Source organism: Oncorhynchus clarkii, chromosome 27 (assembly GCF_045791955.1).
Source record: "Oncorhynchus clarkii lewisi isolate Uvic-CL-2024 chromosome 27, UVic_Ocla_1.0, whole genome shotgun sequence".
NCBI classification, from domain to species: domain Eukaryota; kingdom Metazoa; phylum Chordata; class Actinopteri; order Salmoniformes; family Salmonidae; genus Oncorhynchus; species Oncorhynchus clarkii.
Genome location: NC_092173.1, coordinates 4,321,637 through 4,335,529, shown reverse-complemented (window position 1 = coordinate 4,335,529; position 13,893 = coordinate 4,321,637). Strand labels below are relative to the sequence as shown.

The following is a 13,893-nucleotide window of genomic DNA, read 5'->3' as shown; positions in this document are numbered from 1 at the left end:
CTTCAGGGCAGGTGAATGGATTCCTTTTGTTTGTAAATTATTTTTTATGGAAGTAAATGGCAAATAAAAATGACTTGTTCAATGAAAAACTTGTGTCTTGAAGCCCGAAAAGATTGTACATGATCTTGACGACCTTCCACGGTCCGTTTCCTTTGACAGGACTAGTGATCCATTGATAGAAAGAATAGTGTATAATATATACTCCAAATATAAACACTGCTTTTGGCTTGTGAAGACAGGAATGTAGACTGTACTACAGTCGCTGAGGCAGTGTTTTGGTCCTCTCCCATGTTTCCCACGTTGCTTCCCAAAGAGTACTAAAAAAAATAGATTTAGATAATTATCCCATTTTTAATTGATACCAAGATGAGGGGGGAACAGGAGTTGGTTGTACTGGGTCTGTGTTCATAAAGGGATCTTAGCCTTTTAAGAACACTAAAAATGGGGCTAACCATTCTTACCAAGAGATTCAGATAAAGGCACAAACGACAAGTAAGCAAGTCAGACCTCGATCGTTCCCTAGTGATCACTGCAGGGAGGATCGTTGTAGTTGGCCAGGACGTTGGACTGGCAGAGCATCCGCTTCTCACTGGGAGATGCAATGGAGGACAAGCGCACCCCAATGTGGATCATTGAATCAAGTTCACTGTAGAAACTAAAATCCAAGGTTCCGATTCTCCACCCTTCTCCCAAAAAGCGTGCATGTGCACACTACCCATCATGGATTTAAAATGCATTGAGTGTAAGCGTTTGAGGCAGTTTCCACCCATTGTTAAATCCACGACTGCATGTTTCTGGACTCGGGAGAAGGGTGGAGAATCAGGACATAACCCTAGTTGGGCTTTCTTTTGTCTTTTCTTTGTGATTCAAGTGACAAGACAGGACTGCATCAAATGAATGGATGTCTATGATAATGGATAAATAGCAGAAATAAATCAACAGGATAAATGATTACGGACAAAATAAATGCAGCATAGCAATGTAAATATATATTTTTCAATACATGAAAAAATGCTTCTAATTCCAGAAAACGGTTTTATGAAGTTTTTGGAGGAGAAGCAAATAATTAAATTAATAAATATGTTTATAATGGAAAATGCATAACAAAGAACAATGGACCCTGAAAGGCCCCCGTTATCGGACCGTCTACATGCATCGACTTACAGACATGTTTTAAACCAAAGTGGACGTGGTGGTACTGACAGTACTGGTGGTACTGAAGCAGTAAGGCAGCGAGAGAGCGGCGGACACTTGTCCAATCCCAAATCCACCCATAGCCCCTATGCACTTACGGAGGTCTCAGGAGCAATTACCATATTACTTCTAAAAAGGCACATAGGGTCAGGGGCTTGATTTGGGATTGGACAAGTGTCTTCCAAAAGCCCAAGCCTGGGGCACAATCAGCAGCCAATAACATGTTATGTATAAAACATGGGTTTTTAAAAACTAGATGGATGAAGAAAATATTTTGCTGCGGCACAGGTGTGAACCAGAGTAGTGAGCTGAACACAGTCCTTGAGCAAAGCATAAGTACCGTCAAACAGAGACCGGGACAAGACGTCTTACTATTCATTTAATAAACAGTACAGCACTGTGCATACTTCCAAAGTGATATGAGCATTAAAAAACATCAAAAAGTTAAACGTCTTGACTGTTGAAGAGAAACATGGCAACATGGACAGACAGCGCCCTCTTCTGGTAAAAAGTGGAACATTTCCAATTGTGAAAAGGAGTTTGGTGTGTAACGTGGTGACACCATCCAATAGGCAGAGAGGGAACATAGGTACTGTAAGAAGAACACTGGACTAACTGAGACCAAAGGGTTGAAACCAAGTTCTCTCGTCGGACAACGCCTTATTCTTAGTCATCAGTAGGACATTACCGACACTTCTAAACATATGGCACTGCTCACAGAATTATTCACAAAAGTAAACAAAAACCGTCGGGGGGGGGGGGGGAAATACAAAATAGAATTCTGACATATACAGGAATGCTAAATTAAATAAAACATAGCAATTTCCACACATTATTTTAAATCAGTAAGTATACACCTCATTTTTAAAGTGACAGTATGGTAGCAAAAATTGGTATAGTATGCAGAAAAAGTCAATATACACTTATGAGTGCCTTCAGAAAGTTCACACCCTTTGACTTAATCCACATTTTGTTGTTGTTGTTGCCTGAAGTTAACGTAGATTGTCGCTGGCCTACACACAATATCCCATAATGTCAGTGGAAAATATTTCTACATTTTCACAAATTCATAAAAAATGAAAAGCTGAAATGTCTTGAGTCAATAAGTATTCAACCCTTTTGTTATGGCAAAAAGGAGTAAAAAAATGTGCTTAACAAGTCACAAATTGCATTGACTCATTCTGTGTGCAATAAGTGTTTAACATGATCTTTGAATGACTACCTCATCTCTGTACCCCAGACATACAATTATCTGCAAGGTCCCTAAGTTGAGCAGTGCATTTCAAAGACAGAGTCAACCACAAAGACCAAAGTTTTCCAATGCTTTGCAAATAATTGCACCTATTGGTAGATGGGTAAAAATAAATGCTGACATTGAACTTCCCTTTGAGCATGGTGAAGTTATAAATTACATTTTGGATGGTGTATCCATACACCCAGTCATCACAAAGATACAGGTGTCCTTCCTAACTCAGTTGACGGAGAGGATGGTTTCAACATGAGGCCAATTGTGACTTTAAAACAGTTTGAGAGTTTAATGGCTGTGATAAGAGAAACTGAGGATGGATCAACAACATTGTAGTTACTCCACAATACTAACTCATTGACAGAGTGAAAAGGAAGCCTGTACAGAGTAAAAAATATTCCAAAACATGCCTCCTGTTTGCAACAAGGCACTAAAGTAAAACCACCAAAAAATATATATTTTTTTGTCCTGAATACAAAGCGATATATTTGGGGCAAATCCAGTACAACACATTACTGAGTACAATATTCTCCATATTTTCAAGCTAAGTGGTAGCTGCATCATGTTATGGGTATATGCTTGCAATCGTTAAGGACTGGGGAGTTTTCAGGATAAAAAAAAAAAACATAACGGAGCTAAGCAACAGGCAAAATCCTAGAGGAAAACCTGGTTTAGTTTGCTTTCTACCAGACACCAGGAGATTAATTCACTTTTCAGCAAGACAATAACCTAAAACACAAGGCCAAATCTACACCTGGAGTTGCTTACCAAGAAGACAGTGAATGTTCCCAAGTGGCTGAGTTACAGTTTCAACTTACATCTGCATGAAAATATATGGCTAGACTTGAAAATGGTTGTCTAGCAATGATCAACTTAACAGAGCTTGAAGAATAAAAACGAAAAAAAAGAATGTGCAAATATTGTACAATCCAGGAATGCAAAGACTTCCCCAGAAAGACTCACAGCTGTAATCACTGCCAAAGACGATTCTAACATGTATTGACTCAGGGGTGTGAATTCTTATGGAAATTAGATATATTTCTGCATTTTATTTTCAATACATTTGAAAACATTTTTAAGCACTTTCACTTTGCCAGTATTGTGTGTAGATCGGTGAGAACAAGAAATACATGTAATCCATTTTGAATTCAGGCTGTAACAACAAAATGTGGAATAAGTCATGTACATACATACATACATGTTCATACATGTTCATACATAGACAAGAATCAGTACAGTCACCAAGATTAAAGGATACGTGGTTCCATTCTGAAACCTCACAATCCCTATTGAAGGTGGTGCATTCAAAAGTGACTTCATCGTTTCCCTCAAGGCAACAAGGAACAGAAGAAAAACAAACAACAACAAAAAGACGCCCACAAACCTCTTCCAGTCTGGAGACCGTGAGATACAGGTGAGAAGCTAGCCTATACGATGATTCTACAGCCCATGGTGGCAATCCCATTAACAGAGCTTCTCCACCTTTTAGGGGCCAACGTACCTCAATAGTACCGGTCCCGGAGAGAAACATCTAGGAATGTGAGCCAGTGCCATTTCTTTTTTTCTTTTTTTTACATTTGAACCAACAATGTAATAGAAGTCAGCACAAAATGATATGCAAGTTTTAATGACAATTTAGTAATAGGCTACTTTCGTAAATTCAATACGTGTGGATTATTCATCGGTATGGGCTCCCTAAAAACAGGTTTGTGGATTGCGTTCAAACTCCGAAGGCCCTACTGAATCTGAAAAACACAGGAAAACTCAAAAGTGAACGAAGACCTACCACGTAGACAGACAGGAACGAGGTGCACCTGCTGTAATTCAATGAGTGCATTGGTTAGTTTAACAATTTGTTGCCAACCCATTAGAGAGTCAAGACGAGTCTGAACAGTCCATGTGAAGTCTCTTGTCTGGTTAGGGTACAAAACGGTATTTCGGAGTAACAGATAGGATTGCAACATTTTCCCTGGAATCAGGAGGTAATGAGCAGGGAGGCTATCTTATCCTCCAACTGGGATTTCTGGGAAACCTGGGAATTCTGGGAAGGTTTCAGTAACATTTCAACCCCAGTTACAGAGGAAAGATGTGTTAGTCCTCCTTCAACAGGGGAGTGTTTTAACAAATTCGGGGAAACCAGAGAGAGAAATTCCCACACTCCCAACTGGTCCACAAACCCTGCTGTTGCGTTGAACCAAACACTGGTTGTAATACCTCTATAGGAAAAAGAAAGGCATACACTCTTTAGAACCTGTCACTGTGTGACCGAAAAGGTTTACGGAAATAAATAAGATTGGGTGTGCGTCTCAAGATGTTCTTGTTCACTAAGCTACTGGGCTTAGTTGCAGCTGTGCAATTAAGTCAACCCTTAAAATGACAAAGCTCGCACAATTATAATCTAGATTAAAAGTGGAGGCATCTACAATACAGATTTCTGACACTGTTACTCTTCACATGGTTTGTTTTGCTGATGCTACCATTTAGGTCAATCTGCAGGACAGTGCCATTTACGATGTCATCATAATTCCTCTAAAGGCTAACCGGTCCAACACTTTCCTAAATATGGGGAAACAATTGAAGTCGGCTTGAATTGCACAACCCCAAGCTGCTTGCATTTTCAAGTATGCTACATCACCAAATAAAGAACACAAATGAGATACTGTCACTTTAAAAAAAAGAGCGGTTAAACAATATTTCACAAAATGTACATTTAAGGCTTAATTGTATAGCACTAACAATAGTAGCAGCAGTAAAGCACTTCTGAATTAATAATAACAACAATGATCATAATAATAATATATTATTAAAGTAATCGATGACACATTTCTCTCACGACGCTGAACAGCTTCGGTGCACATCGCAGACGAAGCTCTCCTCACGTCTAAGCTGTTGTCAATGTATCATAGAATCTTCACCCCGGTACTGGGTCTTTATGAGAATCCATCAATCCTTTTTCTCTCACCATTACATTTCCGTACACTTTGCCTCTCCCATTCAGACTCTTGCTTGAGAGCACTACATTTGAGGAGGAAGAACGAAAACGTCTGAGCAATATATTAATTCCACATTCGTTTTGCACAGAAGAGGGATTGGGACATGGGCCAACCGGGACCTCCCAGATGGCTTCGATTGATTGGCTCCGACAGCAGAGCCCGGACTTGCCTCTAAAAACCGTCTTACTGAAAAAAACAAAAAACACAGGCTTCCCAGTCTGGGCATCGGAATCACTGGACGAGATGATTAGGGGTGGTTAGATGTAGGAAACCATGCTACCCACCGTAGAAAATGATGCACATAGACAACAACACAGTCAAACACAGCTTTGCTTTTCACCGGGGTTTTAAGTCAAATGGTCAACCAGTGAGCTAGGTCAGCCATCTCGTCCCAACACTACTAGCCAAGTCATTGGCCCGGCACACACACACACACACACACACACACACACACATTATTTTCCCCCCAAAGAAGTACCGAAGCATTAATAAAGGCCATATTTGACATGTTGCCAAATGTTCTGCTGTGAGTCTAGGAAACAAAGGTGCTCTCTCCCAAAGAACCACCATCTTTGTCCTCTGCAATCTATCCTTAAACATCAACGACGTGAAATAAAAACAGACCTTCGAAGCGGAACTCATTGGAAATATATATGTATACATTACACACATTTAATATATATTTAGTTATATATTAAATTCTTAGATAGACACACATATGTGTTTTTTGGGGGGGGAGGTGTCGATTACATTTCGGTAGAGGCCTCGAGAGGACGTGAAAACAACCGCCGAAGCGTCGGTTGTGCGATGAGCCACCATCATCATCATCATCATCCCTTCACCCCATGGGATCTGGAGAGTGGCCCTGCAGCACATTACAAAAGGCGTCCGGTCACTCTTGAAAAGGCGCGTGAAGCGCAGGGCTCGGAATGAGCTAGTTTTGAGAGGGCGCCGGACAGGAGACTGCAGGGGCTCCAGTTAGCGCTGAAGCGCTAGTACTGCAGGCGATGGACTTTGGGCTGAGCTGGGCAGGGCTGGAGCAGAGGAGGTACTATGTAAGAATGTGCGCCGTGGAGGGAATGGAGACAAACTCGCGCAGGATATTCTTGGCCATCTCCATATTGTTCTGTGCAATCATCAGGGCTTTCTGGATGTCCTGGTAGGTGTAGCCTTGCCTCATGAGATGCTCGATCTCACTGGTGATCTGGGGGTTGGCTACTCCTCCACCTCCTCCTCCTCCGCCACCACCGCCGCCTAATCCAGGAGGTATGGGCCGGTGCTCGGAGTTGATGCGGCGGGGGAGGGGCTTGGGCGGCCGCTCTGGGGCGTCGCTGGAATCTGAGAAGGCTAGAAGGACAGGGAGGAGAATAGAACAGCATTCACATCACAAACCACAGAACAACAAGCAGCATCCACATTCCTGTACTCCTGCCCAAATCTCGATTCGCAATCCGAAGTCTTGAAGACGCCATAAGGGTGCTCTGAGATAATATGTATAAATATAGGAATACAACACTAGGGACAACCTTGTTAAATAAACAGGGTTGTGTAACCGTTCGAGACGCATAGGGCCAGGAGTTTCTCCTCAACACGACTGGTCTGGAAAAACTCTGGGCTCTAGTAACAGAATTAGCTATTTATTTAACTCAAATCTGGTGCACCGTTTTGTCGTACATGGTCTCTATCAAACAAACGACCTAGTGCCCAGAGTTCCCTGGTCAGATCAGGAAAAAACTCCCCGCCCTACAAATTAACTATAGGGGTCTGAAACAGGTGGCTCTGAAGCGAACGCTTACAGGCGGATGCTCCGGGCTCGCTGTCCACGGAGAGACGGTTGAAGGCAGCGCTGGAAGTGGCCCCCAGCTCGGACAGGGTGCGTCGGGCCGGGGCCATGGGCAACGCTGGTTTGGGGATGTCGTAGCCGTTTTCCTCCTCTACCTCCTCAGGGGGCTCCCGCACCGGGCAGGGGATCTCCCAGATGGGACAATTGGTACTGGCCAAGGGGGGCAGCTCAGAGTAATCTGAGGAACGGAGAGATTCACAGTGGGGTCAGAAGGGTGAAATGAAACAATGGCATTTGAATCTCTTTGAATAGAATACAGTGGGGATAGAATAGAATACAGTGGGGATAGAATAGAATACAGTGGGATAGAATAGGATACAGTGGGATAGAATAGAATACAGTGGGGATAGAATAGAATACAGTGGGGATATAATAGAATACAGTGGGGATATAATAGAATACAGTGGGGATAGAATAGAATACAGTGGGATAGAATAGAATACAGTGGGATAGAATAGAATACAGTGGGGATAGAATAGAATACAATGGGGATAGAATAGAATACAATGGGGATAGAATAGAATACAGTGGGGATAGAATAGAATACAGTGGGGATAGAATAGAATACAGTGGGGATAGAATAGGATACAGTGGGGATAGAATAGAATACAGTGGGAATAGAATAGAATACAGTGGGGATAGAATAGAATACAGTGGGGATAGAATAGAATACAATGGGGATAGAATAGAATACAGTGGGGATATAATAGAATACAGTGGGGATAGAATACAGTGGGGATAGAATAGAATACAGCGGGGATAGAATAGAATACAGTGGGGATAGAATAGAATACAGTGGGGATAGAATAGAATACAGTGGGGATAGAATAGAATACAGCGGGGATAGAATAGAATACAGCGAGGATAGAATAGAATACAGTGGGGATAGAATAGAATACAGTGGGGATAGAATAGGATACAGTGGGGATAGAATAGAATACAGTGGGATAGAATAGAATACAGTGGGGATAGAATAGAATACAGCGGGGATAGAATAGAATACAGCGGGGATAGAATAGAATACAGTGGGATAGAATAGAATACAGTGGGGATAGAATAGAATACAGTGGGGATAGAATAGAATACAATGGGATAGAATAGAATACAGTGGGGATAGAATAGAATACAGTGGGGATAGAATAGAATACAGTGGGGATAGAATAGAATACAGTGGGATAGAATAGAATACAGTGGGGATAGAATAGAATACAGTGGGATAGAATAGAATACAATGGGGATAGAATAGAATACAGTGGGATAGAATAGAATACAGTGGGGATAGAATAGAATACAGTGGGATAGAATAGAATACAGTGGGGATAGAATAGGATACAGTGGGGATAGAATAGAATACAGTGGGGATAGAATAGGATACAGTGGGGATAGAATAGGATACAGTGGGGATAGAATAGGATACAGTGGGATAGAATAGAATACAGCGGGGATAGAATAGAATACAATGGGGATAGAATAGAATACAGTGGGGATAGAATAGAATACAGTGGGATAGAATAGAATACAGTGGGGATAGAATAGAATACAGCGGGGATAGAATAGAATACAGCGGGGATAGAATAGAATACAGCAGGATATAATATAATACAGTGGGATAGAATAGGATACAGTGGGGATAGAATAGGATACAGTGGGGATAGAATAGGATACAGTGGGATAGAATAGGATACAGTGGGGATAGAATAGGATACAGTGGGGATAGAATAGAATACAGTGGGATAGGATACAGTGGGGATAGAATAGGATACAGTGGGGATAGAATAGGATACAGTGGGGATAGAATAGGATACAGTGGGATAGAATAGAATACAGCGGGGATAGAATAGAATACAATGGGGATAGAATAGAATACAGTGGGGATAGAATAGAATACAGTGGGATAGAATAGAATACAGTGGGGATAGAATAGAATACAGCGGGGATAGAATAGAATACAGCGGGGATAGAATAGAATACAGCGGGATAGAATAGAATACAGTGGGGATAGAATAGGATACAGTGGGGATAGAATAGAATACAGTGGGGATAGAATAGGATACAGTGGGGATAGAATAGGATACAGTGGGGATAGAATTGGATACAGTGGGATAGAATAGAATACAGCGGGGATAGAATAGAATACAATGGGGATAGAATAGAATACAGTGGGGATAGAATAGAATACAGTGGGATAGAATAGAATACAGCGGGGATAGAATAGAATACAGCAGGATAGAATATAATACAGTGGGATAGAATAGGATACAGTGGGGATAGAATAGGATACAGTGGGGATAGAATAGGATACAGTGGGATAGAATAGGATACAGTGGGGATAGAATAGGATACAGTGGGGATAGAATAGAATACAGTGGGATAGGATACAGTGGGGATAGAATAGGATACAGTGGGGATAGAATAGGATACAGTGGGGATAGAATAGGATACAGTGGGATAGAATAGAATACAGCGGGGATAGAATAGAATACAATGGGGATAGAATAGAATACAGTGGGGATAGAATAGAATACAGTGGGATAGAATAGAATACAGTGGGGATAGAATAGAATACAGCGGGGATAGAATAGAATACAGCGGGGATAGAATAGAATACAGCAGGATAGAATAGAATACAGTGGGGATAGAATAGGATACAGTGGGGATAGAATAGAATACAGTGGGGATAGAATAGGATACAGTGGGGATAGAATAGGATACAGTGGGGATAGAATTGGATACAGTGGGATAGAATAGAATACAGCGGGGATAGAATAGAATACAATGGGGATAGAATAGAATACAGTGGGGATAGAATAGAATACAGTGGGATAGAATAGAATACAGTGGGGATAGAATAGAATACAGCGGGGATAGAATAGAATACAGCGGGGATAGAATAGAATACAGCGGGATAGAATATAATACAGTGGGATAGAATAGGATACAGTGGGGATAGAATAGGATACAGTGGGGATAGAATAGGATACAGTGGGATAGAATAGGATACAGTGGGATAGAATAGGATACAGTGGGGATAGAATAGGATACAGTGGGGATAGAATAGAATACAGTGGGATAGGATACAGTGGGGATAGAATAGGATACAGTGGGGATAGAATAGGATACAGTGGGGATAGAATAGGATACAGTGGGATAGAATAGAATACAGCGGGGATAGAATAGAATACAGTGGGGATAGAATAGAATACAGTGGGATAGAATAGAATACAGTGGGGATAGAATAGAATACAGCGGGGATAGAATAGAATACAGCGGGGATAGAATAGAATACAGCGGGATAGAATAGAATACAGTGGGGATAGAATAGGATACAGTGGGGATAGAATAGGATACAGTGGGATAGAATAGAATACAGTGGGGATAGAATAGAATACAGTGGGATAGAATACAGTGGGCTAGAATACAGTGGGATAGAATACAGTGGGATAGAATACAGTGGGATAGAATACAGTGGGATAGATCAGTAGGCTAAAATGAGAATAGAGCTGGAGTGCTGAACTAGGTAAAGATGGGGTATACTGCATGTGTGTTTATAATAAGCAGAAGTAGATAGGGTTTCGAACAGAGAGTGGCCATAAAGTACTGGTCAATAGTGAACTACGTAGTGAAAATGGTGCCATTTGGCACACAGACAGTGTTGCGGTAGGGCAGTACCCGAGTCTCTGGCCAGGTGAGCCTGGACCTGCACGTTATACATGGCTTCATACATTTGAGGTCCTTCATCCAGGTCATTCAGCATGGGCCTACCAAACACAGGAAGGGGAGGAAAACTAATAGGACATGACATCATATGGCCAGTAATTTATATTATTTTATTTACTTGTGTTTTTTGCTATTGACGTGCAAATCAAATGTCAGAATAAGAAAACACATAACAGAAGATGTACACATTACCCCCTACAATATCATCTACAGTATCAACAAACTCACAGTGAAGTGTTTTTTAATGAGAGGATATGCTGACTTATAGCAGAGGGTGCTTACCATGAGTTGAGAGAGGTAGGCTGGGGGGGTTTGGGGACTGGGGTCTCTGCCATGGGGACCAGGACGGGCCGAGAGGTGGGGATCATGTAGTCGGACTCCTCGTCACTCTCGTAGGCCTCCTCCCCAGCCACTGGTTTCAGACCTGGATGGGGTCTGACAACGCAGGGAGAGAGAGGGGGACACTTCATATAACCAGGGCCAGGAGATTTTGGGACCTGATCAGGGAAAACTCGGGGTTCTGAGCTATACACCTAGGACAGAGTTGTTCATGGGTCACTTGGTCAGGAAAAACTCATGGCCCTACACAGTGGGGAGAACGTAGAAAGTATTTGATACACTATGACGGTCAATCACCCTCGGTCTGGGGCTCCATGCAAGATCTCACCTCGTGGGGCATCAATGATCATGAGGAAGGTGAGGGATCAGCCCAGAACTACACGGCAGGACCTGGTCAATGACCTGAAGAGAGCTAGGACCACAGTCTCAAAGAAAACCATTAGTAACACACTACGCCGTCATGGATTAAAATCCTGCAGCGCACGCAAGGTCCCCCTGCTCAAGCCAGCACATGTCCAGGCCCGTCTGAAGTTTGCCAATGACCATCTGGATGATCCAGAGGAGGAATGGGATAATGTCATGTGGTCTGATGAGACAAAAATAGAGCTTTTTGGTCTAAACTCCACTCTCCGTGTTTGGAGGAAGAAGGATGAGTACAACCCCAAGAACACCATTCCAACCGTGAAGCATGGTGGAAACATCATTTTTTGGGGATGCTTTTCTGCAAAGGGGACAGGACGACTGCACCGTATTGAGGGGAGGATGGATGGGGCCATGTATCACGAGATCTTGGCTAACAACCTCCTTCCCTCAGTAAGAGCATCAAAGATGGGTCGTGGCTGGGTCTTCCAGCATGACAACGACCCGAAACACACAGCCAGGGCAACTAAGGAGCTGCAGTGTGTGCAAACCTGGTCAAGAACTACAGGAAACGAATGATCTCTGTAATTGCAAACAAAGGTTTCTGTACCAAATATTAAGTTATGCTTTTCTGATGTAAAAATCATACAACGTGATTTTCTGGATTTTTGTTTTAGATTCCGTCTCTCACAGTTGAAGTGTACCTACGATAAAAATTACAGACCTCTACATGCTTTGTAAGTAGGAAAACCTGCAAAATCAGCAGTGTATCAAATACTTGTTCTCCCCACTGTACATCATACAACACATTCACACAGCAGGGAGAGGAGTGTGTGCACTTTACGGTACCTTGTTGACAGAGCATAGATGGCATTTGCCGAGACTGAAGGCTTCACTTTGGGGTTGTCATACGCCTGACTGCCAGACGCCATTCCTCCAAAACTCTGGGGAGGAACGAGAGAAGACCGACAAGACACATAGTCAGACACAGCTAAAGTCGTATTTCTGTAAATACCAATTTGTGATCCCCATACAAATTGTACACCGTCTTGGCATAGGTTAAATCCATGTCTGTGAAACCACATTTAACCAACGGCTCTAACAGAAGATCGTATTAGACCTGGGCTCCCTTCTCCAGCTGATGGTCCAGACTGAGCGAGCTGTTGTTCCTCTGTCCGTCTATGCATCCGTCTAGCACTGAGGGTAGGGCCAGGGGGAGCGAGTGTCTGTTGGAGAGCTCCCGGACCCCCCGCGTGTCTCCCACACTGGGTGGCTGTCCGGGGGCCTTGGGCACTGGCCTGGGGTTCCAGTCGGCCAGGTTGCGGTTGGGCGGGGCCGGGGGCAGCTTGGGCTCCCCCAGGGGGGTGCAGGGTAGGGGCCGTCTGCCGAGCCACCCGTCAGGCCCGGCAGAGAGAGGTCTGTCTGGGGGAGGAGGGGGTGGCAGGTCCCTCAGGGCTGGGGGCAGGGGGAGAGGCTTGTCCTTGTGGTGGGAGGACGCCTACGGGAAAGGAGAGCACAATTACAGACCACGAGGACAATCAATTGAATCGGTTTTCAAAGGAGGAAGTAGCCTACTTCACAGGAGTATTTGTCAACTTATTACGGAAGCACATTAATTAACAGCTGTCAAGCCTTTGGTTTTTTTTAAAGAAAGTTGTTTGAGGTTTTTGGTTGAATTATTATAATTTTTTATTTCTAGTCAACCTCCACTGTCCTCCAACAGTGGCTAAATAGGCCCCTCTCTCACACATTTCAACTTGTGACATTCCCATTTGTCTATTGCTGTTTGATGAGCAGAGAGCTTGCCTTGGATGTGGCCCCTGGGCTGGATGCTCCTGGGGGGTTAGGTGGTCGGTGCTGCAGGAGGTCAAGGCGTGGGGGCACGGGGGGCAGGGAGGACTGGGGCGCCAGGGACATGGGCGAGGGGGGACGCTCCACCTGCAACGCACCAACATCACCACCCCACAGCTCAGGAAGAGAGTTCTGGATACTTTTCACTGCACTTACTCTTCAAAACCAGGGGGAAAACTTCCCCCCATCACGTCAAAGCTGTGTGTGTAGTCTCACTCTCAAAGTAGTCGTCTGTTCAAGCTTACTCCACTGGCTGAGTTCTGACGTGTTACAGACAGACAGCCGAGAGATGCCGGCTCACAAGAGGAGAAAGAGAAAGGGGACCTCCACATCAAATACCTGGGAGAAGC

At 43.3% G+C, this 13,893-nt stretch overlaps 1 protein-coding gene across 1 annotated transcript in view; it reads right to left on the bottom strand.

The window, feature by feature from the left end:
• Nucleotides 1-1,562: 1,562 nt before the first annotated feature.
• The window catches only part of LOC139385692 (E3 ubiquitin-protein ligase CBL-like), a 60,027-nt gene continuing 47,696 nt past the window's right edge, over nt 1,563-13,893 (bottom strand). Inside the window, exons 10-16 of the mRNA XM_071130963.1 lie at nt 13,499-13,630; nt 12,813-13,190; nt 12,542-12,636; nt 11,276-11,428; nt 10,946-11,034; nt 7,230-7,454; nt 1,563-6,780 (exon numbers count right to left, since the gene is read on the bottom strand). Of these exons, the coding sequence (XP_070987064.1) occupies nt 6,485-6,780; nt 7,230-7,454; nt 10,946-11,034; nt 11,276-11,428; nt 12,542-12,636; nt 12,813-13,190; nt 13,499-13,630 (1,368 nt within the window). The 3' untranslated portion in view covers nt 1,563-6,484. The remainder of the gene's footprint in view (nt 6,781-7,229; nt 7,455-10,945; nt 11,035-11,275; nt 11,429-12,541; nt 12,637-12,812; nt 13,191-13,498; nt 13,631-13,893) is intronic.